The sequence below is a fragment of the Liolophura sinensis genome, chromosome 11 (assembly GCF_032854445.1).
Source record: "Liolophura sinensis isolate JHLJ2023 chromosome 11, CUHK_Ljap_v2, whole genome shotgun sequence".
Classification (NCBI taxonomy): domain Eukaryota; kingdom Metazoa; phylum Mollusca; class Polyplacophora; order Chitonida; family Chitonidae; genus Liolophura; species Liolophura sinensis.
This window is the reverse complement of record NC_088305.1, coordinates 24,335,299-24,361,410: the sequence shown is the minus strand read 5'-3', so window position 1 is coordinate 24,361,410 and position 26,112 is coordinate 24,335,299. Positions and strand designations below refer to the sequence as shown.

At 37.6% G+C, this 26,112-nt stretch overlaps 1 protein-coding gene across 1 annotated transcript in view; it reads left to right on the top strand.

Moving 5' to 3' along the window:
* The window catches only part of LOC135477684 (histone deacetylase 4-like), a 73,055-nt gene that overhangs the window by 7,895 nt on the left and 39,048 nt on the right, over positions 1-26,112 (top strand). The window contains 1 exon segment of the mRNA XM_064757873.1: positions 25,624-25,844. Within this exon segment, the coding sequence (XP_064613943.1) occupies positions 25,624-25,844 (221 nt within the window).

Below are 26,112 nucleotides of genomic sequence, written 5' to 3'. Positions count from 1 at the left end.
TGATTAGAAAACGTACCTGTATTTATTTGTGGTCAAATTAGGGAAAATTTCTTGTCGACGTTGCATCACCTAAAAAAAAAAAGAGATGTTAGCATTTGGTGCCAAGATCCTCACAGCTAGAATGGTTAGGTACATGATTTGCATGGAGGGTGTGTTTTACGATATCAGACTCCCACCCCCTCCCTCTTACAAAACAAGTGTGGGTGTCTTCCCCAGGCAAGAACTAAAGCTTTTAATGCACAGGCCTCACTGAACAGTTATAACTGTGGTTCACTTGTTAGGCTACAGCAGTTGTATTTAATGTTTTGCAGGCAGTTGTCATTCAGCACCAGTACACTTGTAAGGATTTGCCAATTTTATAAGCGTCATATTTTGCCAGTGACATTATTGGTACTTAAACATCGTAGGAGAATTAAAGTATGTACGGACAGATACATGTGACGTGTTTGTAACTGATGTGCAGACAGATACATGTGACCTGTTTGTAACTGATGTGCAGACAGATACATGTGACTTCCGTTTGTAACTGATGTGCAGACAGATACATGTAACCTGTTTGTAGCTAATGTGCAGATACATGTGACCTTCTGTTTGTAACTGATGTGCAGACGGATACATGTGACTTCTGTTTGTAACTGATGTGACTTTTATTTGTAACTGATATGCAGACAGATACATGTGTCTTCTGTTTGTAATTGATGTGCAGACAGATGCATGTAACTTCTGTTTGCAACTGATGTGCAGACAGGTACACATGACATCTGTTTGTAACTGATGTATGGACAGATACATGTGACTTCTGTTTGTAATTGATGTGCAGACCAATACACATGACTTCTGTTTGTAACTGTTCATGGGTGTACTGGTTATGCCATTCGAGGAGTTAAAATATTGTAAGAAGTTTGTTTTAGGTTTATTATGGGTGGTTCTCATTTGAAATGCATGTAGTTTAGTTCTCAGACCAAATTGATATTTAATAACAGAATCGACACTGATTGGCTGACAGTGGACATAAGGTTTCCTGGGTAAAACCCTGCAGGATTGGTCAGGCCTGAATAAATCCAACATACCTAATATTCAGCTGTACTCTCTTACAGCAAATGAGTATGAATTCTAATCATTTGAATTATGGCCATCGCATACTCTCATTTGTAAAGGTTGATACACTTTTTTACATTTTTTTTATTTCTCTGTCTGTGCCTGTTGCATGAGCATGCAGAAATCTTTTGTCATATTGTTAAACTGTGAATAACAGAGGACTGGGCTATCTCTCAATTCAGCCGTATCCACCATTATATGTAATTATAAGTGTTACAAAAGATAATGGCCTGGGAACTCTTTCAGGAACTTGATAAATCAAATATGTCATATTAAGTTGAGCTATAAATAACTTTGATCTGAGATATAAAGCCCACGTGGATTACAAGAACAGTTACAAGAAATTGAATTGCAAAGTTTTGTGAAAGTAGGCCAAGGAAATTGATCCATCTATTTTATGAGAGGAAACCATTTCATGGATGGAGCCACGGGAGGTAGACTTATTTCCTGCTCTCCTGACGGTGGCATTATGGCTGTGACACCTGTGTGGCTGCTTCACGCCTGTAGACTCGGGCCCAGGTGACAACTGGGCAATAACCAGCTGGGCATGTGAAGAGATACTGTATTAATTACCCCGTTCAATAAATATTGGTACAGATGTTTGTTTGCTGTGCCCGGTTTCCTCCCACTGTAATGCTGGCTGCTGTCATATAAGTGAAATATTCTTGTGTATGGCATAAAACACCAATCAAATAAATAAATAACCCAAATGTTTGTTTGTCTATGCTGGGAGGTATTTGGTGCAACATATACACATGTAGGATCGGATAGTAAAGAAAATGTCAGTGCAGTAAATTAAAACTTATTAGGTACAACGTTAGACTCCAGTGAAATAAATTTCAGTTACCTAAAAGTGTTGTTTGTTTATTTGTTTGATTGGTGTTTTACGTAGTACTCAAGAATATTTCACTTATGCGACGGCGGCCAGCATTTCGGTTTGGGGAAACCGGGCAGAACCCAGGGAAAACCCACGACCATCCGCAGGTTGCTGACAGACTCTAAAACTGTCACAAAATACCTCCCACCATAATGCTGACTGCCTCTGTATGAGTGAAATATACTTGAGAATGGCATAAAACTTTGATTAAATAAATAAATTTGACCAAATAAAGTGAGAATTTTGGAAGAAAATAAAGGCAACAGAAAATAGGCCTACACTATACATACTGTAATTCTTCTACTTTTTCGCATTTTTGCCATGTGTTCGGAGCATATTCTGGAGACATTTTTCTGTGTCTGTGCTAAATTCAAAATTTCCGTGAATTGCACTGAAATTTGCCCTTTTTCTATGTGAAAATGTTGAGGAATTAGGGTACTTTTGGTGCTGAAACTTACAACTGTTCAATAGAATATAATCTTTCCTTACAAACAAATGTCTAAACACCTCATGAATTATGGAGCCGTCGGAATCAGGCAAATCTTACATGAAGTTTTGGGCCATTTGAAGGGGTACAGAATGGGTTCTGATTGGCTGGTGTGAGAGATATGTCCAGGTTATGCCTAGCCTAAGCTGAACTATAGGTATGGTCGATTTCTTCAAGCGTGACTAAGGCTGCATGGTTTACCCCAGAAAACCCTGTCTCCACTGTCAGCCAATCAGTGTCAATTCTTGATCGCAGTTTCCAGCACGTGAAATAACATTTCAGAGGGAACGAAGTACAGATTTTTTGTTTTTCTTCAGGTTTTACATCACGTCATTTAGTTAATGGTCTTGTAATCCTGTGATGTACATTATGTACGGTGGGTAAATGGACTCAAGCCTCAAAATGGATTCTTGACAAGTAACTATATATAAACAGGAAAAGCATGGTGGTCAGAAAAGAAAACAATCATTTTAAGCAATCCAGTTTTTGGGTCGTATTTTATATTTCTGTATTTTATGTACAAAATGCCTTTTCCATTGAAAGTTTTTAAAGATGATGTAAGTGGTGAATTTAGCTGAGCTGAGAATTTATTTTCTGAAATAAAGAAATAAAGCAAGTCTGAGAAGGTTTTTTCGTACATTTATGCGTTAGTAATACAAAATAGAAACGCATGCAATTCATAGGAACCCTTTTACTCTCACCTTTAGTTTGTCAGTACCATGAGGCTCTATATTGGTCAGTGTTTGGTAGTGAGGGCAGCTAAACATAACCATAGCTATCCTGGTCAGTTCTAGGTCAGTTGGAGAAGCAAACCAGCACACATCCTAAAAAATTTAAAACCCTTTTCTGTGATGAAATGAAAAACAGAACTTAAAATTAGCGCGGTAAATACAAAGGCTTGAAATTGGCACTCCCTTGTACTGTTTTACTTCTTTTAAGGCAAAAGTCTGCATTGAAGTGTTGTGGTGTTTATTTTGTGCGTTGATTTTGAAAATTGTGAGGCATATTTTTGGGTTGGAAGGTTAAGGAATGACTGGGATCCTTCAAGCATGTGGTTTCTGATGTCCAGTAATGTTCTGTGAGGCATTTCTGTGTATTTATAGACTGATTTGCAGGGTATATCTTCAGCTGAGTACCCTCACCCTCTGATCGGTCATGCTGGCGTCCTCTCTGATTGTAGTGGGAAAGGCTCTCTGTAACCTTCGGATGGTCGTGGGTTTCCCCAGCGCTATGCCAGGTTTCCTCCCAGCATTAATAATGCTGGCCGCCGTCATATAGGTGAAATATTCTTGAGTACGGCGTAAAACACTAATCAAATAAATAATTAAGTAAATGTTTATCAGTGCTATAAGTACATGTATATCAGTTGTACAAGTACATGAATATGTATTTATTTATTTATTTGATTGGTGTTTTACGCTGTACTCAAGAATATTTAAATCAAACGATGGTGGCCAGCATTATGGTGGGTGAAAAACGGGCAGGGAAACCCACGGCCATGTACATGTAGATCAGTGGTACTAGTACATGTAGATCAGTGGTACATGTGGATGTATATGTATGTATATCAGTGGTACATGTACATGAGTGGTACACGTACGTGTATAGCAGTGGTACACGTGCATGTATAGCAATGGTACACCTATTCTAATGTCACTTGGTTACCTCCATTGACGCATAAATATGAGGGCACTCACACACACACACACACATATGACCATGGATGGTTTTAGAAATAATTATATACAGATGGAAATACTGGTTTGTATTTATAGACAAAAGCTGTCACGTCAATTCTGAGTGGGAAGCCCTAATTGTTTTTGTAGCTTGATTGAAGTCTCAGCCTCATTACATTTCCTAAGCCTCCACCATATTTCATTATGTTGTGCATGTACGTCCCAGAATAGCCCCCCTCCCCCCTACCCCCACCCCCACCTATCCACCACTCAGAATCCCAACTCGCTAAATCATCATGCAGTTGGGAATCTTCAAAACAGACATACTCATTGTATAATAGTGTCTTTAAATATCCTCTGCAGGTCATATCTTTGTGGGTCCAGCTATATGCATGTTTAGTGTCTGTGATTCTGTACCTGGAGATGTGCAGTATGTACATGTAGACTAATTTTAGACGCTTACTGTAGTCCGTAATTATGTGTGTGAAAACTTAGGAATGCATGTACGGCCTTCTCTTAAGACTCCTGCTGAAGAGGTTGAGAGTTCAAGTCCATGTGAGGCTGATTTTAGTGTACATATATTCATGATCTGTAATGATGACAGTTTGCATCCATACAGTAAATACTACATAGAATAGCTGCGGACACCAGATGGATAAGATTGTAGAAGAAACTTGTGATTGCACATACAGCCTTCTCTTAAGACTCCTGCTGAAGAGGTTGAGAGTTCAAGTCCACGTGTGGCTGATTTTAAGGTACATATATTCATGATCTATAAATGATGGCAATTTTGATTCATACAGTAAATACTACATAGAATAACTGCTGACACCAGATGGATAAGATTGTGCAAGATACTTATGACTAGGATTTTATCAAATAATGTTGCCCGTCGTATAATCAAAATATTCTTGAGTATGGTGTGAACATCAATTAAATGAATAAATGAATACTCTACCCACACTCTTTGGCTAGGTTTTTTTATTTTTAGAATGATTGCTTAAACTGGAGTGCTGGAAACATAGTGGCAATTAAAAGAAGAAGAAAAGGCAGCCTTATATCCTGTATTTGACTTATTTTTATTTTTTTTGTAAAGTTTGATTTATTTCTTAGTAGAAAGACTTTCTTTAAAGACCATTATGTGCATCTAGAAGTGGATATTTAAATTTCAAACTTTAGGTGAAATAGGCCTGCAGTACATTATATCCATGTACATGTGTCACCATTAATGTCTTTTTCAAATATCATGTATTCAGATATTTTAAGATTTTGTCTTGGCCAGTGAGCATGCAATAGATCAATTTAAGCGAGCTCTAGCAAGTGGCCATACATATATGTCTGCGAGGCAGGAGTTTGATCGTATATGAGAGGAGGTTATAGGATCAACTTCTGCTGACAAACATTTGGCAGATAGCACATACACACGTACATGTACATTTTTCCCAACTGATGTACATGTAGTGAACACAGGAAATGCCCAAATGTGGCTGCCCCATTCAGATGTACATGTAGCAAACGCAGGAAATGCCCAAATGTGGCTGCCCCATTCAGATGTACATGTAGCAGACACAGCAAATGCCCAAATGTGGATGCCCCATTCAGATGTACACGTAGTGAACACAGGAAATGCTCAAATGTGGCTGCCCCATTCAGATGTACATGTAGTGAACACAGGAAATGCCCAAATGTGGCTGCCCCATTCAGATGTACATGTAGTGAACACAGGAAATGCCCAAATGTGGCTGCCCCATTCAGATGTACATGTAGTGAACACAGGAAATGCCCAAATGTGGCTGCCCCATTCAGATGTACATGTAGTGAACACAGGAAATGCCCAAATGTGGCTGCCCCATTCAGATGTACATGTAGTGAACACAGGAAATGCCCAAATATGGCTGCCTCATTCAGATGTACATGTAGTGAACACAGGAAATGCCCAAATGTGGCTGCCCCTTTCAGATGTACATCTTTGATGTTTTATCATAATTCAGGTGATTCAATAAAAAAAAAAAATGCCTCGTACCCTTGAATGTAGACTTTAATGCCAAAACCTGCTGTTTCTAATTAAAAGGTTTTTACTTTTCTATGAAGGTATGAATCACATTCAGCTGCTTTCCTTCATTCACACAATTTCTTTTAAACACTACAAAGATGTTTTTTGGGGGTTTTTTTTTTGTTATTTTGTTTGAGAAGTTTCATGGAAATTGCTTGTACATTAGCCCCAGAATCATGAAATTGTCTTGGACTTATTAAATCAGACGCGAAACATTTTCCTGTGCGAAAATTTTGACTAGGAATTGTTTAAATTGAATACGAAGGATTATCTCGAACTTTCGTGACAATCTAGAAAACTAGCTTTTAATTTAGATATAAGTTTCATCAACCTGGGGGTTGGAGTGTCCATTTTCATGCCTAAGGTGGGGGTAGGCATTGCTGTTGTTTGGAGGGATTTGGAGTTAATTTGATTCCTTGGTTAACTTTTCACGATAATTTAATAGTGCAGCATTACAGCTCATCATTCTGACATTATTAAAGGTAGCCATTTAGATGAAATGGGTTTACATGCGTGTTTTTCTGAAAGCAAATCTGAACATGTTAAATTTGATTAATGTGCAGATCTCTACTTTTCTGGACCATAGTCTTGTATAATTTCTGAAAGAAAGAATTCTGAATTTTTTTTCTAAAAAATTAAAGATGTGTCATGCAGCTATTTTAAATGAACACCTGTTAAAATCTGTTATTCCTTATGTGTTAGGGTTGGGGGGTGCAGGGGAGGTATATAAACAGGACTAAAAATATATCTTTATTTTACAATCACCTCTCTGGTGTATTTTGATTGTGATCGAATTAGCCATTTTTATATGACATTTATATATATATATATATATATATATATATATATATGTATATATATATATGTATAATCCACGTGTAGATTTGTTATTCATAATTAAAAACAACTACACTAAAAAGAATTAATGGGTGAAGCATTAATGTGGTTAAATACCACATTGACTAATCATTTCCGATATATCATGGCAAGGACATGGTTCTGTGTATTTTACAATACCTCACTATACCTTGTGTGTATTTTTATGCCAACAAGAGAATTAAGTCTTTATGTTATATTTATCTTCACGTAAATCTACAGGTAAACCTGTTTTGTTTTTGTTGAAGGCAGGTAATTGCATTGTTTCTGTAATCGATTAGTTTAACAGCACAGCATAGTGCAAAACACCTTTAGCTGCTGATAGTCTCAACAGGGAAAAACCAGTCTCTCAACATTCTTCCAAGTCCTGATCAGAAGTTTGACCACCAGTCAACTCTAAGGAAAACAGTATTTCATTTCCAATTCATTGGCTTGATGCACTAGTTATAATTGGGTTAGGGAGACTGTAACAGAGATTTTTGGCAAAATATCAATATCACAGCTGAGTAATCCAATCCAATTTTTGCTAATTATTTTATATTAGCCCAGTTAATTATCCTTCACAAAATATCAGCCTCCTTTGGTGCATGTGTACTGTTACCGCTTAGAATCAGTGGTTAAGTCCCTCAAATTTAGGAAACGGGTCACATCACATTTTTAAACTTTATTTTAACGTTAAAGTACAAGTACAAGTCTGATATTTAGTGAAAGGCAATAATTTCATCTATCCTTGATAAGTACAGAAAATTTTAATTGATCGTAGCGAAAACACACGTTTCTGCGGTATAATCTGTTTAGGTGAATATATATTTATACATGTACTTGTGGCTCATAACCACCATCAGGCCCTCGTTTGATAAGGTCGTGAGTTCAAATCCAGCTCTAGAATAGGCAGAGGTTTTCAGTCAGGTGGTTTGTCAGGCTGTAAGCAAGGGTCGTTGGTTACTCCCGGCACTGCGGTTTTCATGTGCCTTAAGGGTAACTAATACACATAACAAAATGTGCCAAAAAAAAAACACAAAAAAAAAAAAACAGGTCAAAGAAAGATAAACCCTCCCTACCACTCGAAAAGAAAGAAATAAAAAGAAAAAGAAATTGGATAAATATAACTGCCAAATGAAACAGGTACATCAAGTTGTACATTTATTAAGGAAGTAGTAGTAAAAACTCATCGATCATTATTAACTTGATAACATACACAGTGGTACATGTATGTTGATATCAGTAGTCACTAAGCTCCGTGTACCAACAGGCAAGCGTCTCAGCATTTTCTTCCTAAGTATCTTCTGCTTGATGTAACAATTTTACCTGTGAACACCTTTTTTCTCATTAATGTGCTTGTTTTTTGTGTGTCAGTAATTGACGGATGTACGCCACAAGGGTGTAAGACTATAGTTTTTCATTCAATTTCCCTCATACTTTTGCTAGACTTGGGCCATAAAGGCTGACTTCCCCCACTGGTTGTCTGTTTATACGTGTACAGTTATGTCTGGGCTATAAACATGTAGACCTGCCTTGATCCATTTATCGGTACTTGTGTTTGGTCCAATTGTCCAAATTTTGTTTCACATTGTGCCCATAACTTTTTTTGTAACCTATATTGCACATGTCCAGTTCATGCTGGCTTCCTCTCCGGGCTCAGTCCAGTCTCCTCCCACCGCAATGCTCTCCGCCATCGTATGAGTGAAATATTCTTGACTATCCCGTAAACACCAATCATATAAATAAATAAATATACTACACACCATTGAAATTGTTCGGATTATTATTATTATTATTATTATTATTCTAGATCAAGGCATACAATTGCCATATCTCCCGAACTGGTAAAGGCAGAAAAAACAAAATTTGGGGTCCTTTAATAAGGAGCATGTGATGTTTTCTGCTATTTTAACAGTCACGTGACTTAGCGGCCATTTTGAATTTTATTGATAAGCTAAAAAATAAACTGCTAAATGAACTTTGCATTTACAGTTTTTAGGTGGATCACGCTACCCATATTGTAAAAAACTTTTAGTTTGGCATACAAATAAGGCCAAAACTGACCAATGAACTCTGCTCAAAATTAGGTCAGTTATAAAAACTGTTTAAAATCATTAAACAAGCATACTCTCTGGTGCCCCTTGATGTCGCAGTTACAAATGTGCACGAAGTATTTTTGTTCTTTGTGTTGTTTTCATGTTATGACCAAAAAAAAAACAAAAACAAAAAAAATTTGACAATCAACAATTTGTCCTGGAATCAGCAACTGTAACTTCCATACTCAACACTGTTCAGGTTTTAACAACAGCTCTGGTTTTGACAACTAAAACTGTTGTCACATATCCATACTTTACATGGTGCATCTTTTAACGACTACATCCATACTTCTCACAGTGCATATTTCAACAGCGGCAATTTCTTTGTACATTCCCATACTCCTCATCAAGGCGATTGCTGTTTCCAGTGGCATCATTGGCCAATGACCCTCTCCATGTTGCCTGGACATTTGTTTGACAGGCAGTGAATTGTTGAAATGTTTTTGTTTGACCACTGTGTATACAAATAGAAACAGATAACAGAAGCCGTCTCAAGCTGGTGTACATAATATATGCTACTGTATAATATATATGATGGTGTATTTTGAATTTACCCTCTATCTGTGTAAAACTCTGAACTGGTGTTTCTCAGTCTTATTCGACTGTACGGCATCGTGAAAAGTTTTGATTGAATCTTTGATTTCTGATGACATCGATTTGCTCAGGCAAGAGTAAAAATAATTCCGTACGGTATTTATGTTTATGTAACTCTGCCTAGCTGTAATTTGTCAGTCCTCATTAGCTGTTGGAATCATGGAATGTTCCCATTACTGGTTGTAACATACCTGCTGGTTGTCATGGAGACCACATGACTGTTGTTGATATGTTTGGTAGGTTTTAATTAAGAGCAGGTGTGTACAGGTGCGTACAGATTGTTGAGTAAAACTGCCCCCCGCCCTAGTTGATGAAAGCCTGCAGCTGACACATTGTTTAGCAGCCTACGGACTGATACATCTCATCATGTGTGTTTTATTCTAGCAGAACTTTTGCTCATCATATAAGCATAGACGTCAGGAAGGAGAATGATGCCGCATATTTTATTGCTCGAAAGCTTTCTGTCATGCAAAAGACCAAATTCTGTGAAGTTCTTGTTAGCAGGAAGGTAATGTGAAATGCCATTATTGTGTTTTGTACCTGTCTGGTCTGCCAAGCTGAAGGTGTGTCTGTTCCTTAAGGCAGCAGTTGATTGGCCCAGCCACGTCTGGTCACTTTTTGACATAATGTCTTTCAACGGGGAATTCGTAGAACTCCTCACCAGCAGTAACAAAGTGATACAAAGCTATGAACTCTTTTGTTTCTTTCCTTTATGATTTACAATTATTGGTGTTTGCGTGCTCATAAAACACCTAATGAGCCCTCAAGCACTGCAGTGATGTGTTCTACACGCTGTGTTGTACTCCGATTTGGAAACATTTGTGTGGCTCAGCCTTGAATTTCCCGTTATAAAGATTTTCGTATATCCATATATCTGCATCATCAGCTGCCCCATAAGGTATTATTATGGTTTCTGTGGCGATTACATTCGTATTCTTGATGAGATGTTGTTCAGAAACTGATCACTGTATTTCGCTGAAAATTTATTTTTATCCACGTTATGTGCCACTTTAGAGTGTTTTGTGTTGTTTGATTTTTGTATCAGAAAGACTTTAGAGTTTTTTTATGTGTTCAAGTCTTGGTATTGTACTTTTTAATGTGGTAAATGTCATGTTGCATTAAGCTTATTAAGTTTGCTTAGAAAACGTGGAGGAGATAGAGGGCGTAGATTTCACAGATAATATGTGTGACCATTTGCCAGCTTTTTCACACTGTTGTCGCAGTTCTGGTTTTACCCTCTATGCTTTTATATGAGGTATTATAAAAGTGTTGTCCCCCTCACATACAGAATATATCATTCCAGAAAGTTGAAAAAAAGGCTAAAGGGAAAACATGAGTTTTTTCTCTGTTTAATAAATGTTTTAATTGAACCTGTTTGTCTTCCTGAAATTGTTTTCTTTAACAGACTTTGCAGTTAACCTGTCAACCAAATAAGGTTCGCACATGAAAGATTAACTTTCAGTGCATCTTATGTACATGTTTAATTTGATTCTGGAGACAAAAATACGTTGGTTAAATCAACCAATTTCAGGACTTTTAAGAAAAGTATAATTTTATCAGTCCACACAGAATAATGCCTTCAGAATAGGCTTGAATAAAGACCTTGCAAACATGCCAAAAGTTTGAAGAATTACAGTATGTGTGTAACTAGTCACATAGTTTAAGGACAGATCTATAAATTATTCTGCATGAAACTATGATCAGCTAGAAGTGAAAAAAAAAAGAAATGACAAAGCCGATGAAAGATGTTATACTGGTGGTTGTACTGGTGACACAGTCGGTGTGTAGATTAAACTGGTGACACAGTCGGTGTGTAGATTAAACTGGTGACACAGTCAGCATGTAGATTATACTGGGAACACAGTCAGTGTGTAGATTATACTGGTGACACAGTGTGTAGATTATACTGGTGACACAGTGTGTAGATTATACTGGTGGCACAGTCAGTATCAGGATTATACTGGTGACACAGTCAGTGTGTAGATTATACTGGTGACGCAGTCAGTGTGTAGATTATACTGGTGGCGCAGTCAGTGTGTAGATTAAACTGGTGACAGAGTCAGTGTGTAGATTATACTGGTGACACAGTCAGTTTGTAGATTATACTTGTGACACAGTGTGTAGATTATACTGGTGACACAGTGTGTAGATTATACTGGTGACACAGTCAGTGTGTAGATGATACTGGGGACACAGTCAGTATCAGGATTATACTGGTGACATTGTCAGAGTGTAGATTATACTTGTGACACAGTGTGTAGAGTATACTGGTGACACTGTCAGTGTGTAGATTTTATTGGGGACACAGTCAGTGTGTAGATTATACAGGTGACACAGTCAGTGTGTAGATGATACTGGGGACACAGTCAGTATCAGGATTATACTGGTGACACAGTGTGTAGAGTATACTGGTGACACTGTCAGTGTGTAGATTTTATTGGGGACACAGTAGAGCTCTATAGAAGTCGTGATCTAGTAAGCAGGCAGCCTAATCATGGTAGGCTATTTTAGGACCAAAGAGGGCGACGTATTTGTGAATGACAACATGCGCACATCCTTGTGCTCGCTGATTCGTGCGTTTATATTAGCTACCTGTCCTCTCACTAAGTTGACAGTGGCCTGGTTTACCTGGACAGGTAGAGGTGGATGTCAGTAATCCGCAGTGGACTCTGTTTTGATGTTGATTAGCACAGCAGTGCAGTCCGTTACCTGGGCAGTCTTCTCAGCATTGGACATGACTGCTGAAGCCGATTAGCTACTGTGGCCAAGCCAACTTGTGAAAACAGTTTAGGATTTTCTAAAATATCTTACCTGCTTCAAAATCTCCCCTCTCCCGAAACCAGACGTGCACCCTGTCTCGTTTAATTATTTATCACTCAGCGAGTTGTGCGGGCATAACTCCAACTTCAGCAGGCAAATTGCGTCACGGCTTTACAGGTGTGCTTGTGACGACTTTACCGGGCTTGTTTTGCCAAGCTTACCTGACGAGATTGGATCGTCAGCTGTTTATATCTGTGTCTGGGTGAATGTCCTTATCTCCTGTCCAGCCTGTCAGTTTTCGTTGAGGATATAATCTTTGTAGGGCGAGAAGGGAGGTAGCTCCTGGTCTGTTCACCTTTGTTTTGGATGTACCAGTTCACCTTATTTTGTTCCAGGGGTGATTAGACGTGCAGTTGACTTGTAATAGTAGTTATACATTTGACGCAGAAAACAAGAGTGATGGGTTTACAGATATAGATGGTTTTGGATACCAGAACAGTGTGAGAGCTACAACACTTTTTGTGCTGTGCGAACTAAGACCTGTTACCCGGTGCATTTGCGAGGATAATTTACTGTTACACGTACATGTACACATACCCATGTGTGTCATGATAACATGTTAACAAGTTCTACACTTGTAGAAGAGAAAAATGCCTTGTCTTTAAATGGGTGCACTTGTTTAACTTGTTTGGGAGGAATCCAATATTATCATTGTGGAATTACCTGTGCGTACCTGTGACTAAATGGGATGTTTTCATGAAGTTTTGACATCACGATGTTCCACGATGTTGTCAGATAGGGACCGTTTGATGTCACAGTAACTCAAATGTAGCCCTCACACCTGTGGTGTTACATGTACACGTACCTATTTCTTCTGCCAGGTCACTGGAAATGATTTTCAACCAGGTGTCTTACTAGCAACATTTTTAGTTGTGTGTCTAACCTGGAGCTGTTGTCACCATGAAGATGTACACATGCCCCTTGTTTCAGATTCCTGAACGTAAGTACAGTACTCAAACGTACGTGTGTACTTGTAAACGTAAACCATGTGTACTTATATCCATACACACCTGTGTTAACATGCACACTGATATGACTGTGTACGCCATATAAGTACACAAATGTGTCTGCACAGGCTTGAAGGTCTGATATCGAGTCTCATGAAGTTTTCTTGTAGAAGTTACATGTAAAGTGCACCTGTAGACACAGAGCCAAAGATCTACATGCCAGCCTCAGGCAGCGGTGCAAAATGATACTTCACCTGCTGGATCTAAAAGTCTAAAATTTTCTAATATTGTAAAGGTTGTTTGCGCCGCTGACGGTGTGTACACCTTTCATACTGAGCTGGATTTTGACTTAGCGTTTTGCACATGAAATTGAGAAAGAGCTATTCAGAAAATAAAAGTGAAAAAAAAAATGTATGGTAAAATATTGGACTTAGTTGTGGGCATGATTTTGTACTATTTATAAGTGTAAATCATACAGCTATTTCTCACCAATGCGGTCCCTGTGAGTTCAAGTCCAGCTATGCTGGCTTCCTCTCCGACCATACATGGGAAGGTCTACAGCAACCTGTGGATGGTCGTGGGTTTCCCCTGGCCTCTTCCTGGTTTCCTCCCATCATAATGCTGGCTGCTATCGTATAAGTGAAATATTCTTGAGTAAAACATCAATCAAATAAGTCATGCAACTGTCGAACATGTTCATGTACTTAATAGTCGAAGACGAGTTTTTTCTACCGATATTGTGGGTGCTCAAGTTGAACCCAGAACAAGAAACAGAAAAAAAAGGAGGAGACAGAAATGTTTGTGATGTGTGTGTGTGGAAACAACAGTCTGACTAGTCAGTAAATGTGTTCTGCCTGTAAATGTGTTCTGTCTGTCTGTTAGAGGAAATCAGTGAAAACAATGCTGAATTTAGTATGTTTAACCCTGGGGATATATGTGTGTTTATCTGTGTTTGCTGGCTGTAAACAAGTAAAACACTTGCACCCCCCCCCCCTCCCTCCACCCCCCAAAAAATGAAATAGACAAATCTAAAAGAAACAACTACCAGGAAATCCAATTATGTAAGTAGATTTTTGTAACCTGCGGTACTCTCATCTTTTTCTGATAAGCACTCAGTATGAGACAAAACGTTGTATCCCCTGATATATATTGAGCCTAAATTATGATAATGAAAACATGCATCTGTATACTTGCTTAATCGCTTTGCATATGGCTCCATATTTTAGGTGCCTACATGTATTGCTCCATATATATTATTGAAGATAAGATGGTTTTGTGACATTTAGTCATTACTGTTTTTAATTACCTGCGATTGCAAGGTTTTTGATAAAAGGCTAATTGCATCTACCTGCGTTCACATTTGCCGCATTATGCCTTGAAAAATTGCATAGCTACAGTACATATTGCATATTAGCAGTTTGTGTGTTCATGTTAAACCTTTGTATCGGCACTTAGTAAAAACAGTATGTAAAAATAGTAAGTTTTTGTCTAGCATGTATTAGATGGGCTTAAGGCATATGCCAGATTGGGTAATCTGCAATTTGTGGAGAAACTAGATTTTAAAAAAACAAGTAAAATTCTCAATAACTGCGGCATCCCACAGCACGCGCGTGTCATCTTGCTCTCAGGACCTTTCTCAAGACAGGTGTCAAAAGAAAGGATGACAAAATGTTGACTAACCAAACACCCAACAGACAGACAGACAGACAGAAACTTAAAGAGCTGCTTATTTCAAAATGTTTTAGAAGTGGAGAGGAGATTTCTCCTGTTGTCATTTTTTTTTTGGTAGAAAAACAACATTTGTGAATATTTGATGGCAAATTGCTGTGCTTCAAAATTATAAGAATTCATGATTACTTGTTTCAGTGCTGTTCTTGATGATTTTGTGTTATCTTTCTCTTCATCATGGATATATCTGGAGTTACTTTGATTCTGGAAATTGTTTGGGCTCCCAAATTAAACAGGCTGTATTAAAACTAACAAGTAAAGTAAACGAAAATATGATAGTTTACCAGTAAAAAGCTTTCGTATAAATTTCTTTTATTCACAGACTTAAAAGCTCTTAGAAAGCATCATTTTGAGTTGCATTATTTAAATTTCTTTATGCACAGTCACAATGTCAGTAATAAAGTTTTTGATCAGAACCTTAAATGCATTTCTAGATTTGGCCCTGTTCACTTGTGCAATTGTGTGGACAGAGACTTGTATTTAGCATGCCCCTATTCAGAAGCAGTTTCCCTGATTTTGTGTATGTAAGAAGAATTCCTCCAGCTACAATTGACGTTACTAGCTTTGTTTAACAGTTCATTTGGCTTGTTTTAGAAGTGACATGACTTGTTCTGGCATTTCCTATACAAACTATAAGTGTTCCCTTTTCTTCATGCTCTTCTACATCAGAGTTTTACTGTTAAGTTTGCCATGCACACATGATGATCGGTTTACCACAAAAATGACACCTGATAAAGGATATGACGAAAGATCCGCAGTAGCCACTGCTCAGTATCATTATGAAGGACAAAAGATTGTTGTTGTTGTTTTTATATGCTTTTACCAGATGCCAGCAAACGCCCGCTGTTTACATTAAATTACATTGTGAGAATTTAAATTCATTGAACATACTTTACTCTGGATCAGTTGAAGAAAACAATTACCATTTGAAGTTTTGAGAACTTAGTGAGAATTGTATTAATGTTTTGATTGTTGTCCTGTGTTAAAGTTTGAAGCCAGTGAACTCGGATGTGGTTTTATGAAGCAGCTTACCATTTAATTTGAAATTCCCACAGTAAAGCTGGCTGCCTTTGTATAAGTCAAATATTCTTGAGTACTGCGTAAAACACCAGTCAAATAAATAAATAAATAAATTGTTTATTAGGACCTGTGTTAAAAATATTGTATATCCCAGCCTGATATTTCAGCAGCTTGTATATACCTTTTGATGGATCTACATTTAGCTTGCCAAGTTCCCAGGTTTTGGAATGTCTAAAATGGATTTTTAAGATCTTTGTAATAATTGAAAACATGTTCATTTTTTGTCTTGAAAAATTGAAGATGTGGTGTATCGACTAGCAAAAGACTCTTAAACTTGCTGAGCTCAGCTGGGTCATTAGCAATCTGGTCCTTGTTAAGCGATACACATCCCGGCTCCTACCGTGATGTAATAGACTTGTACATGGAACAAGGGATAAAACCACAGGGTGTTAATTGCCTCAGAGTCACATCAGGTGATGGCAAGGTCATATCTATGATCTCTGGGTACATGGTGATTAAAGCAAACACCGTAGCAAAGTTATTACTTGCCGCAAATATACATTCTTACGCGTACCAGAATCATAATATTTGCAAGGTATAACTTTAATTTGGATGTATAAATGCAAATTTTTGAAGCCAAGTATTGTACATCAGCATATAGACTGTAATTGTTCAACCTTTTTGCATCTTTGCAAGGTGTTTATTTAAACATATTCTGAAAACATTAATCTGTGTAGACTGATAAAATTATACTTTCTGTGAAGCCCTGAAATTGGCCAATCTAACCAATGTAGTTTTATCTCCAAAATCAATTTGAACAAAAAGTGCATAAATTGCACTGAAAGTTGCTCTTTTTCGTACCCGAAAAGGTTGAGGAATTAGGGTATGTACAGATGTATAGACATGTCAGTGTATGCACAAATGTACACATAATTGATAGACATACACATATGTACAGCACGTTTTTATGGCAGTTTATAGTTTATAGCCAAAGGATTTTACAGTACTCATTTTCCTTGACATTTTATTTTTAAAAAAAGTATTTTTTCACTAATTTAGTGTTTTAATGCCTGTATGATTGGGTGTTTTATTTGTTTATTTCAATTCAAGAAAAGGTTGAGATAAACATTTCATACTGTAACTGTGCTGCTCTACAAGAAAAGGTTAAGATAAACATTTCATACTTTAACTTTGCTGCTCTACAAGAAAAGGTTGAGATAAACATTACAAACTGTAACTGTGCTGCTCTGCAAGATAAGTTTGTGAAGTGTTGAAATTTATGCGAATGTCAAATGATATTTATCGAATGATTAAAAGCGTTGGTTTTTTCCTTGACCCCATTCTGTCTTTTCCCTTGGGACATGTCTTCCGAAGCTTGTTATTACCATGTATCTGTGGTTATTTTGCGTATCCCTTTAAATGAAATTTGCATATTTAGGTCTAACCATCAGTCGCGGTTTGCTGTTCAGTTTGTTTCGAGATAAGATCTAAGTGAAATATCTCAATTGACAGTCATCAGCTATTGTGACAACATGAGAGAGATGAGCAGATTAGAATTTGCACACTCGACTCCACTGGTATGCACTCAGGTTCACTGAAGCACCTTCAAGCAGTGAATGATAAATGAACTGACTTCATTTCTATTGCATGATAGAGTGTATTGATATACCATTAGTTTAGATAACCTTAAAGCAAATCTATTTGCTGACTTTGAAGTAGTTGATCTGTTAGGTGTATGTTTTTTTTGTTTTTTTTTCATTCTTGCCAGAATGTTTCTGTATGTGTGTTACCTTTCTTTATTACCTGTATAGGCAGGTAAATGCATGTAGGTAGGTAAACCTAGTAAATAATAATTCAGCAAAATAGTAAGAGTAATGCATGGATAGAGGTATTGTATTTTACATTCCATGTTTGTTTCATCCTTTTCAACTTTTAGTTTATCAACTTTAATTGTGCAATTTATGGTGATAATTTTGATGGGTTTGCCAACATCAGGGCTTAACAGAAAATATAATTTTCAGTCTATGGGCAAATAAATGCCCTCAAAATACACTTAATGCAAACACCAGGCAAACGTGCGAAAAGAGTGAAGAAATAGGGTACACAAGGAAAATAGAATGATGTCTAGTGGTTTGTTATTAGTTTGATTGTACAGTTTATTGTGCTATTGTAAATATGATGCTTACAAATAATTTTTCATTGTCAGCTTTTATGTGTAAAAAACCAAAGAGAAGTTATTTCAGAATTTCGGCCTTAATTTATCAAAATCATCAGTTTGTAATTCCTCTTAGAGTAGCACCTTAAGACCTCAAGACAGAGCTACACATGCACATGTATAATATTGCTGACAAAGATTGCAATCTGGTACTGTATATTCCAGTTTATTTCACAACCCAAAGCTAAGGTGATAGCGTGGATACAAAGTGAAATTATCATTGTCGTGATCTTCATGCTTTCTTGCCTCGGGGGAGGGGGGGGGGCGGAAGGGGTTGTTAGCTGAAAGAATCAGTTTGATTGTGTATAAATTGTGCTCAGATTTACGTCACCTCTCAAGCAGAACCGTGGGAACTGTAATCGCGCTTTTCTCGAGAGGAAAAGGTACGTTCTATTTTGGGAATCTCTCTGTTATGCTCAGTGTTTTAATGGGATTTATTTTTCTGTGAGACTTCTTAAGTGCTTGAAGGCAGAAGAGAGATACAAAATACAAATGCGAGTTTTCTGACTAATTTTCAGAAAAGAGATTTCAGAAGTTCGACTTCTGAAGTTCAGAACATAAAAATATTTTGAAGACCTTGAATGTTGACAATAAAAGTTGAACACTCTTAAATCCTAATGCAGTATTAAAAATGTCTTTAAATGTTGGCCATGACTAAAGCGCACATTTTGCATGATTCTCAGAGATCTAAGGAAAACTTTTTGAGGGTTGTGCATGTCAAGCGGTCAAGTAAATAATAAGTAAATAAGTAAATAGATAATTACCATGATGACATAACATGTTTTTAGGAATTAAATATTTAAAAATGAAATTCTCAAGTTTGGATGTATTCTTGTATGTTCAAGTTAACACCAGTCTTCAACTCTTTGTTTAGTCTCTTGCCTTTTTGTTACCTTTGCTGTCAATAGTTATTATTACGGAGTAAATTCTGAAGATGACCTGATTCTTCATATACTTGTATCTTGTGATATTACAGCACATTTTCAGACCGCATTCTCCTCGAAGCTGGGAGACCCAGGATCGGGTCATACCCAAGACTTTTAAAATGGTACTTGTCCCTGCCTCTCTTGGCACTCAGCATTAGAGGTTAGAGCAAGGAAATAGGACTGGTTGACCCAGTGTCAGTATAATGTGACTGAGAGGGGTGTCATGTCTGGTGTCTTCAGCATGATACTTGAGTGGGGGCAGCACATTGGGTCGCTGCCTCTCTTGGCACTCAGCATTAGAGGTTAGAGCAAGGAAATAGGACTGGTTGACCCAGTGTCAGTATAATGTGACTGAGAGGGGTGTCATGTCTGGTGTCTTCAGCATGATACTTGAGTGGGGGCAGCACATTGGGTCGCTGCCTCTCTTGGCACTCAGCATTAGAGGTTAGAGCAAGGAAATAGGACTGGTTGACCCAGTGTCAGTATAATGTGAGTGAGAGGGGTGTCATGTCTGGTATCTTCAGCATGATACTTGAGTGGGGGCAGCACATTGGGTCGCTGCCTCCCTTGGCACTCAGCATTAAAGGTTAGAGCAAGGAAATAGGACTGGTTGACCCAGTGTCAGTATAATGTGACTGAGAGGGGTGTCATGTCTGGTGTCTTCAGCATGATACTTGAGTAGGGGCAGCACTTTGGCAGCATGGACTCTGCTACAAGAAGACATAGTTTATGTACACACACCTGAAGACTCCTTATCGTCATATGACTGAAAAATAGTGAAGTACAACCTAAAAACCTAAGCATACATACATACATATAGCATATTTTGCGTGATCACAAGGGTTATATTCAGCTGTTACATTCATGAGTTGTGGGGCAAGTTTTTGCACAGGCAGACGACATAATCCACAAATAACTCTGCATTTAAAGAAAGACAAAAGTGTAATGGGTGATACATGCATGAATGGTTTACCTGCCATAGAATGTGTCAGGTGGCAATAAAGATCTGCTGATATTGACCTACAGCTTTTGCTCATCTGAATACATAATTAATGAATTGGGGTGAGGGGGTATGGGGGGGAGGGGGGGGAGTGGGAGAGAAATTCTGGGTTATCCATGTTAGTATATACATATGTTGATGTATTAGCCGGGTTCTGCTCTTTAATGTTGATTTTTAATTTGTATTTCAATTTCTGAAGTAGGTTAATCCAGTCTAATTTATTGTGTGGAATGTGAAGTTCTTTGGATTTATGTTTGTAAACTGTATTACTGAAAGTTTAAGTTTGTTTTTGTACCTTTTTCTTAAGACTCATGGCCAACTTTTGTTCTTTCCTGGCTGCCAGATCATCTACAAACATATTATTGCTGACCCGTTCAAATTTTGTTCGTCAAAGTACATGCCATTCTTTCCTTGTATTCTGAGATATTGATGTTAATCCTGATGCAAGACATTGTAGATCATCCAATTTTGTCCTGATATGCATGTTTACATGTATGCTGTAATTCTTCAACCTTTTCACATGTTTTTAAGGTGTTTGTTCAAGCATATTCTGAAGGCATTTTTCTGTTTTGACAGATAGAATTATACTTTTTGTGAAGTCTGGAAATTGGTCAATCTAACCAGTGTAGTTTTATCTCCAAAACCTAATTATACATGTGTATAAATTGCACTGAAGATGCTTTTTCATGTGCGAAGAGATTGAGGAATTAGGGTACTTAATGTTGTTCACACTCCTCACAGGGCATACGCCGCTCTGTGCTCTCATTTTGCATTACTGCCACCACTGGACAAGTTTGACCTCTCGATCGTGTATGACACACCTGGGCTTGCTTTTGCTTAGCCTCACCACTTGATCTAATCTCATAGACCTGTTATCAACTTGCGTCAATGAAAAACGCTAAAGGTGACCATGATGATCCTGTAACGATCGTCTTGCGTATCCTTGTGAAAATTAAAATGGAATGCAGGTGCATCATGTACATATGTTGGTAGAAACAATCATTGTGACAGTAGAGTTTTTGTTTCTTCTCACCTCACTTTCTGGCGTCACTTTCTGTCTCATCACTGCGATCCCAGTGACCCTAACTTTGTATTGTTCAAGATTTATGTACCGAATTTGCTAGGGGTGACAGTGATATAAGGTGGGAGTAGAGAGCAGTGCACGCGCTGTGAGGAGTATGAATAAAGGTATGTAAACCATATACATATGCTTACGGAGAGCAAAAAAACCTGTGAAAGGAAAAAACCTTCATTTCTGTCTAAACATGATCATTGCATTTCAAAAGCTGCACAACGAGATTTCTTACGATAATATATTCCCTATTAATATAGTATCCTAATTTCTCAACTTTTTTGCATATAAAAGAGCAACTTTCAGTGCATGGCCGCACTTTGAATTTGATTCAGGAGGCAAAACTCATGGGTTGGATTGACCAGTTTCAGGACTTCAAAACAGTATTATTTTATCATGCTGTCATCGCAGAATAATGCCTACAGAACATGTTTGCAAACATGCAAAAGGGTTAAAGAATTATGGGATGTGAAAACATGAGGCTTCACTAATATGCATGTATTTAAACATGCGCATGTTCGTAGAAATGTACACAGGTACAAGGTGTGATGGTTGTATGCACACTGAACAAAACAATTCATTGTTGTATTATAGAAATAAGTCATTTTGTTAAATGAGATAAGTTGCATTATCTCATTAGAAAAAAAATATTAATAGCACTGATAGAAAAGCAAAAAAAAGTGGATAGCAGAAAAGCCATGTATGCCTCTCACTTAAATTAGCTCTCTGGCCTGGTTAGCAGTACAAATGAAGGCTTTGTTAGTCTCCCCGATTTCATATTATGCTAATAGGGGGATCTTTTCTCAGCGGTTTTTCTCAATAAGGTAAGGACAAACTGTTGAAATGGATGGTAAAGACACCTCAAGGTGGTGTTATTTGTATAGTATAATGTGGTGTGACAGACTGCGCAGTATAATATTGAGTATAATCTGTAGGTATGGAGTTTGTTGACTTGGCAAAGGCAGTTGACAGTAAGGACAGGTAAGTGTGTTTCCAAACAAGGGGAGGGGATTGAGGGGGGGAGGGGGCTGAGGGAGTGAGCTAAATCATGAAGTAAAGATTATCAAGTCTATATATAGACCTGTATTATAATAGTAGTCATGCTCTCTGTGCATTTCATTAGCCTCAGCTTACAGTTAACAGTTGAGGACGTCAGAGGGGATAGGGGGGTACAATATATTCTGTACGTGTATAACCCGAATCAGAAGGATCCATTGTGTGTGGTATGACAAGAGGATCTTGTTCAGGGCTATCTCGACATGCGCCTCTAATAAACGTGTGTAATTTTATCCAATAACAATGGGGATTGTGTGACCATAGCATTAGCAAGTTTTGCTTGTTCCCTGGCTCAAGGCATTTTGTCTCGTTACAAGAACGTGCTTGTACCCTGTTAATTACAAGACGTAAATGAGGTCATCTTGAACGTAAGTTAAGACGCATAGCATCCTCATTGAAAACTTATTTTTCCTAGCCAAATAAATCAAGTACATGTATTAATCTGTAATGGCAGAGAACACAAGTCTTTGCTTATTTATGACTTAGACCTTTTTCACTTTGTTGTTGTTTTATTTTTATTTTACAAAAGTAAAAAACGTGACCACTGTAATGCTGTTAATATTATGTGCGTCAGGGTGTATGTATAAGTGAATATGTTCCGGACTTAAGTACATGTGTGTATCAAATGAAAATGGTGCACAAAAGTACCCATTATATTCTCTGGAGGTCTTGAAGGTGTCTGACGTACACACATATGGAGGTCTTGAAGGTTCCTGACGTACAGACATATTTACACACATACAAATATAACACACAGTTTATCTCAAAGCCGTGTTGTACTAACATTGCCCAAAACTGGTTTTGTTACCCTACATTGTGTACACTTTTAACCATTGTATATAAGAAATGAGGCTTTTCTGTAGTTAAGTATATGTACCTGTACTCTGTTCAGCCTGGTGATGTATATCCAAATGTGCACCTAAGTAGCCAATGGGAACATTGTATGTGACAGAAAGTGTGTCGTAAATAAAAGGAAAGCAGAGTTTATATCCTTACGTACCGTCTAAACATATTGTTGATCATATTGATGAGCGACAGGACTGTACAAAAGCACCCTACCTGTACCGACAAACAAGGTATTCCCCCATGAAAGGAGTACCCTAATTTCTCAACCTTTTCGCATACGAAAGAGCAACTTTTAGTGTGTTGATGACACACCTTTTCACTTTGATTTATTTATTTTATTTGATTGGTGTTTTACGCCGTCCTCGAGAATAATTCACTTATACGACGGCTGCCAGCATTATAGTGGGAGGAAACCAGGCAGAGCCCGGGGGAAACCCACAGCCATCTGCAGGCTGCTCCTTTTCACTTTGATTTTTGAGGCAAATCTACATTGGCTGGGTTGTCCAGTTTCGGAGCTGCACTGTTTTATCAGTCTACACACACTAATGCCCTCAGAGTATGCTTGTATAAAGACCTTACAAACATGCGAAATGGCTGAAGAATTACAATAGGGAGCATTTTCATCTAGAGAGTAGTGTCACTGTATGTAGTATGGGATCTCTTTGCAGAATATTTTCAGAATAGTGAACCAGTATGGCCCGACACCTTTAAAAATGCAATGAGCTACAAACCTCATTCGTTGAAGTGTGTATACATCTGGAAGAAGTGGGGTGATCAACAGTGTCTGCATGAGCTTATATCTAAAGACCTAAAAATAGCGTATCTGTCACTGGCCCTGACATTTTATTGCCGATCGGCTGTTAGGTGGACAAATTGAATTCGGCTGAGACACCAAAGCCTGTAGAACAGTTTACTGAAAGCTTTGCCTGATATCCGTCAGGTTATCTTTACTGATTGTGCAGCTTACTTATCTGTAGAAAAAAATAACTATGTCATATATAAAGATTAATGGTCATATATTAAGATTAATGGTCATATATTACATTAATGGTCATATATCAAGAATTAATTTCCCATGTATGAGCATGTTTTGAAAACACAGATTTATTTTATAACCCTTGCACATTATGAAATCTTGCACAAAATGAAGAAATCTTCTCAGCCAAGTGTCCAAAAAGAAATTGATTGGATTTCATCACAGAAATGTTAAAACAACTTTGTGAAGAATGGGTTGAGTAACACACTGTGAAGCCATCATTGTATTGAACTTGCATTGTCAGTCACTGGGCAATCGTATAGTGTACCTGTTGATTAAGCTACCCTAATTTCTCAACTTTTTTTGCATAGAAAAGAGCAGATTTCAGTGCAATGTATGCAAATTTTGAATTTGATTTTTGAGACAAAACTACATTGGTTGGATTGGCCAATTTCAAGGCTTCGCAAAAAGTATAATTTTGTCAGTCTACACAGAGAAATGCCCTGAGAATTGGCTTAAATAAACAAATTGCAAACATGCGAAGAGGTTGAATAATTACAGTAGTTGTAGTTACGGGGTATCAAAATTGTTTTGCAAAGGTAAAAAATAGTCTTTATTTTAGAGAAACATGTTAGGCTTGGAAACATCATACATACATGTACATGTATTTGTATATGACCAGATTTACCTCTACTGACTAAAATATGTACAGGTAGTCATTTTTAACTAGGAAAAAAAAGGACATTGGGCATTACGCGACAAAAAGAGACATGATAAAATGCACTGACCCTGACCCTGTACCTCCTTTTTTGGAGGGCACAGACCAATGGAGTTTGTTTTTGCATTAATATGTACATTTACCAGTATTTAAATATGCCTATTTTTTGTGTAACTTCAAGGTTTTCCATTAAATGTATGCTGTTTATTTTGTTGCTGATGTCAGGTATTGAAATATTTCATACTCAGTCATAAACACACCTGACTTGGTGTTTTTTTTGTCATGTACAGACATATCCGGTTTTCTCTGTCTCTTTGCATGTATGGAGAGAATTTAATTTCAGCTGGAAACAGTATGATTTTGTTGTCCTCAATCTTGAGTCTTAATTAGGTAACTGTTATGTAAAATACATATTTGTAGTATGTCCAGTATGTTAAAAAGTGTGCGAAAAATAATATGTAATTATGAAAACATTCACCATTTATTTTTATCTGAATAAATATAATGTACTTATACTTGAGACTTGAGCTTAATGGCCACCATGTTTTTGTTGTTACCAGATATCCCCTCCTCCACACCTCTGACATCGCCTCTGATTGAGATGCCAGCCATGCACACGGGGCTGTTCCCAGCCGACCAGCGCCTGCAGCAGCAGATTGCGTCGCTGAAGCACCAGCAGCAGATGCAGCAACAGATGCTGTTAGAGCAGTTTCATGAACAGCAGCGGCAGTTGGCGCAACAGCATGAAAAACAGCTCCAAGAGCACATCAAAGTTCACATGGTACATTGCTTTATTTTCTCTTTCCTTCCATTCTCAATGAGACGGTATGTTTTTCTCTCCATTACTTAAGGGTGGAAAGGTGTTATTATTTGGGAGAAAACTAGGTCTGAGTTTTGAAGAGTGAGCTACCCTGGCACTGCAGGTTCTTGTTTGACCAGCTCAGGTATTGTAAGGTACATGTAGTCAAAGGTATCTCAGTGGAAGTAGATGCCTGAAAGTAGAAGTAGTCAACATTTTCCCATGATGTAGTCCAGATATCTCAATTGAT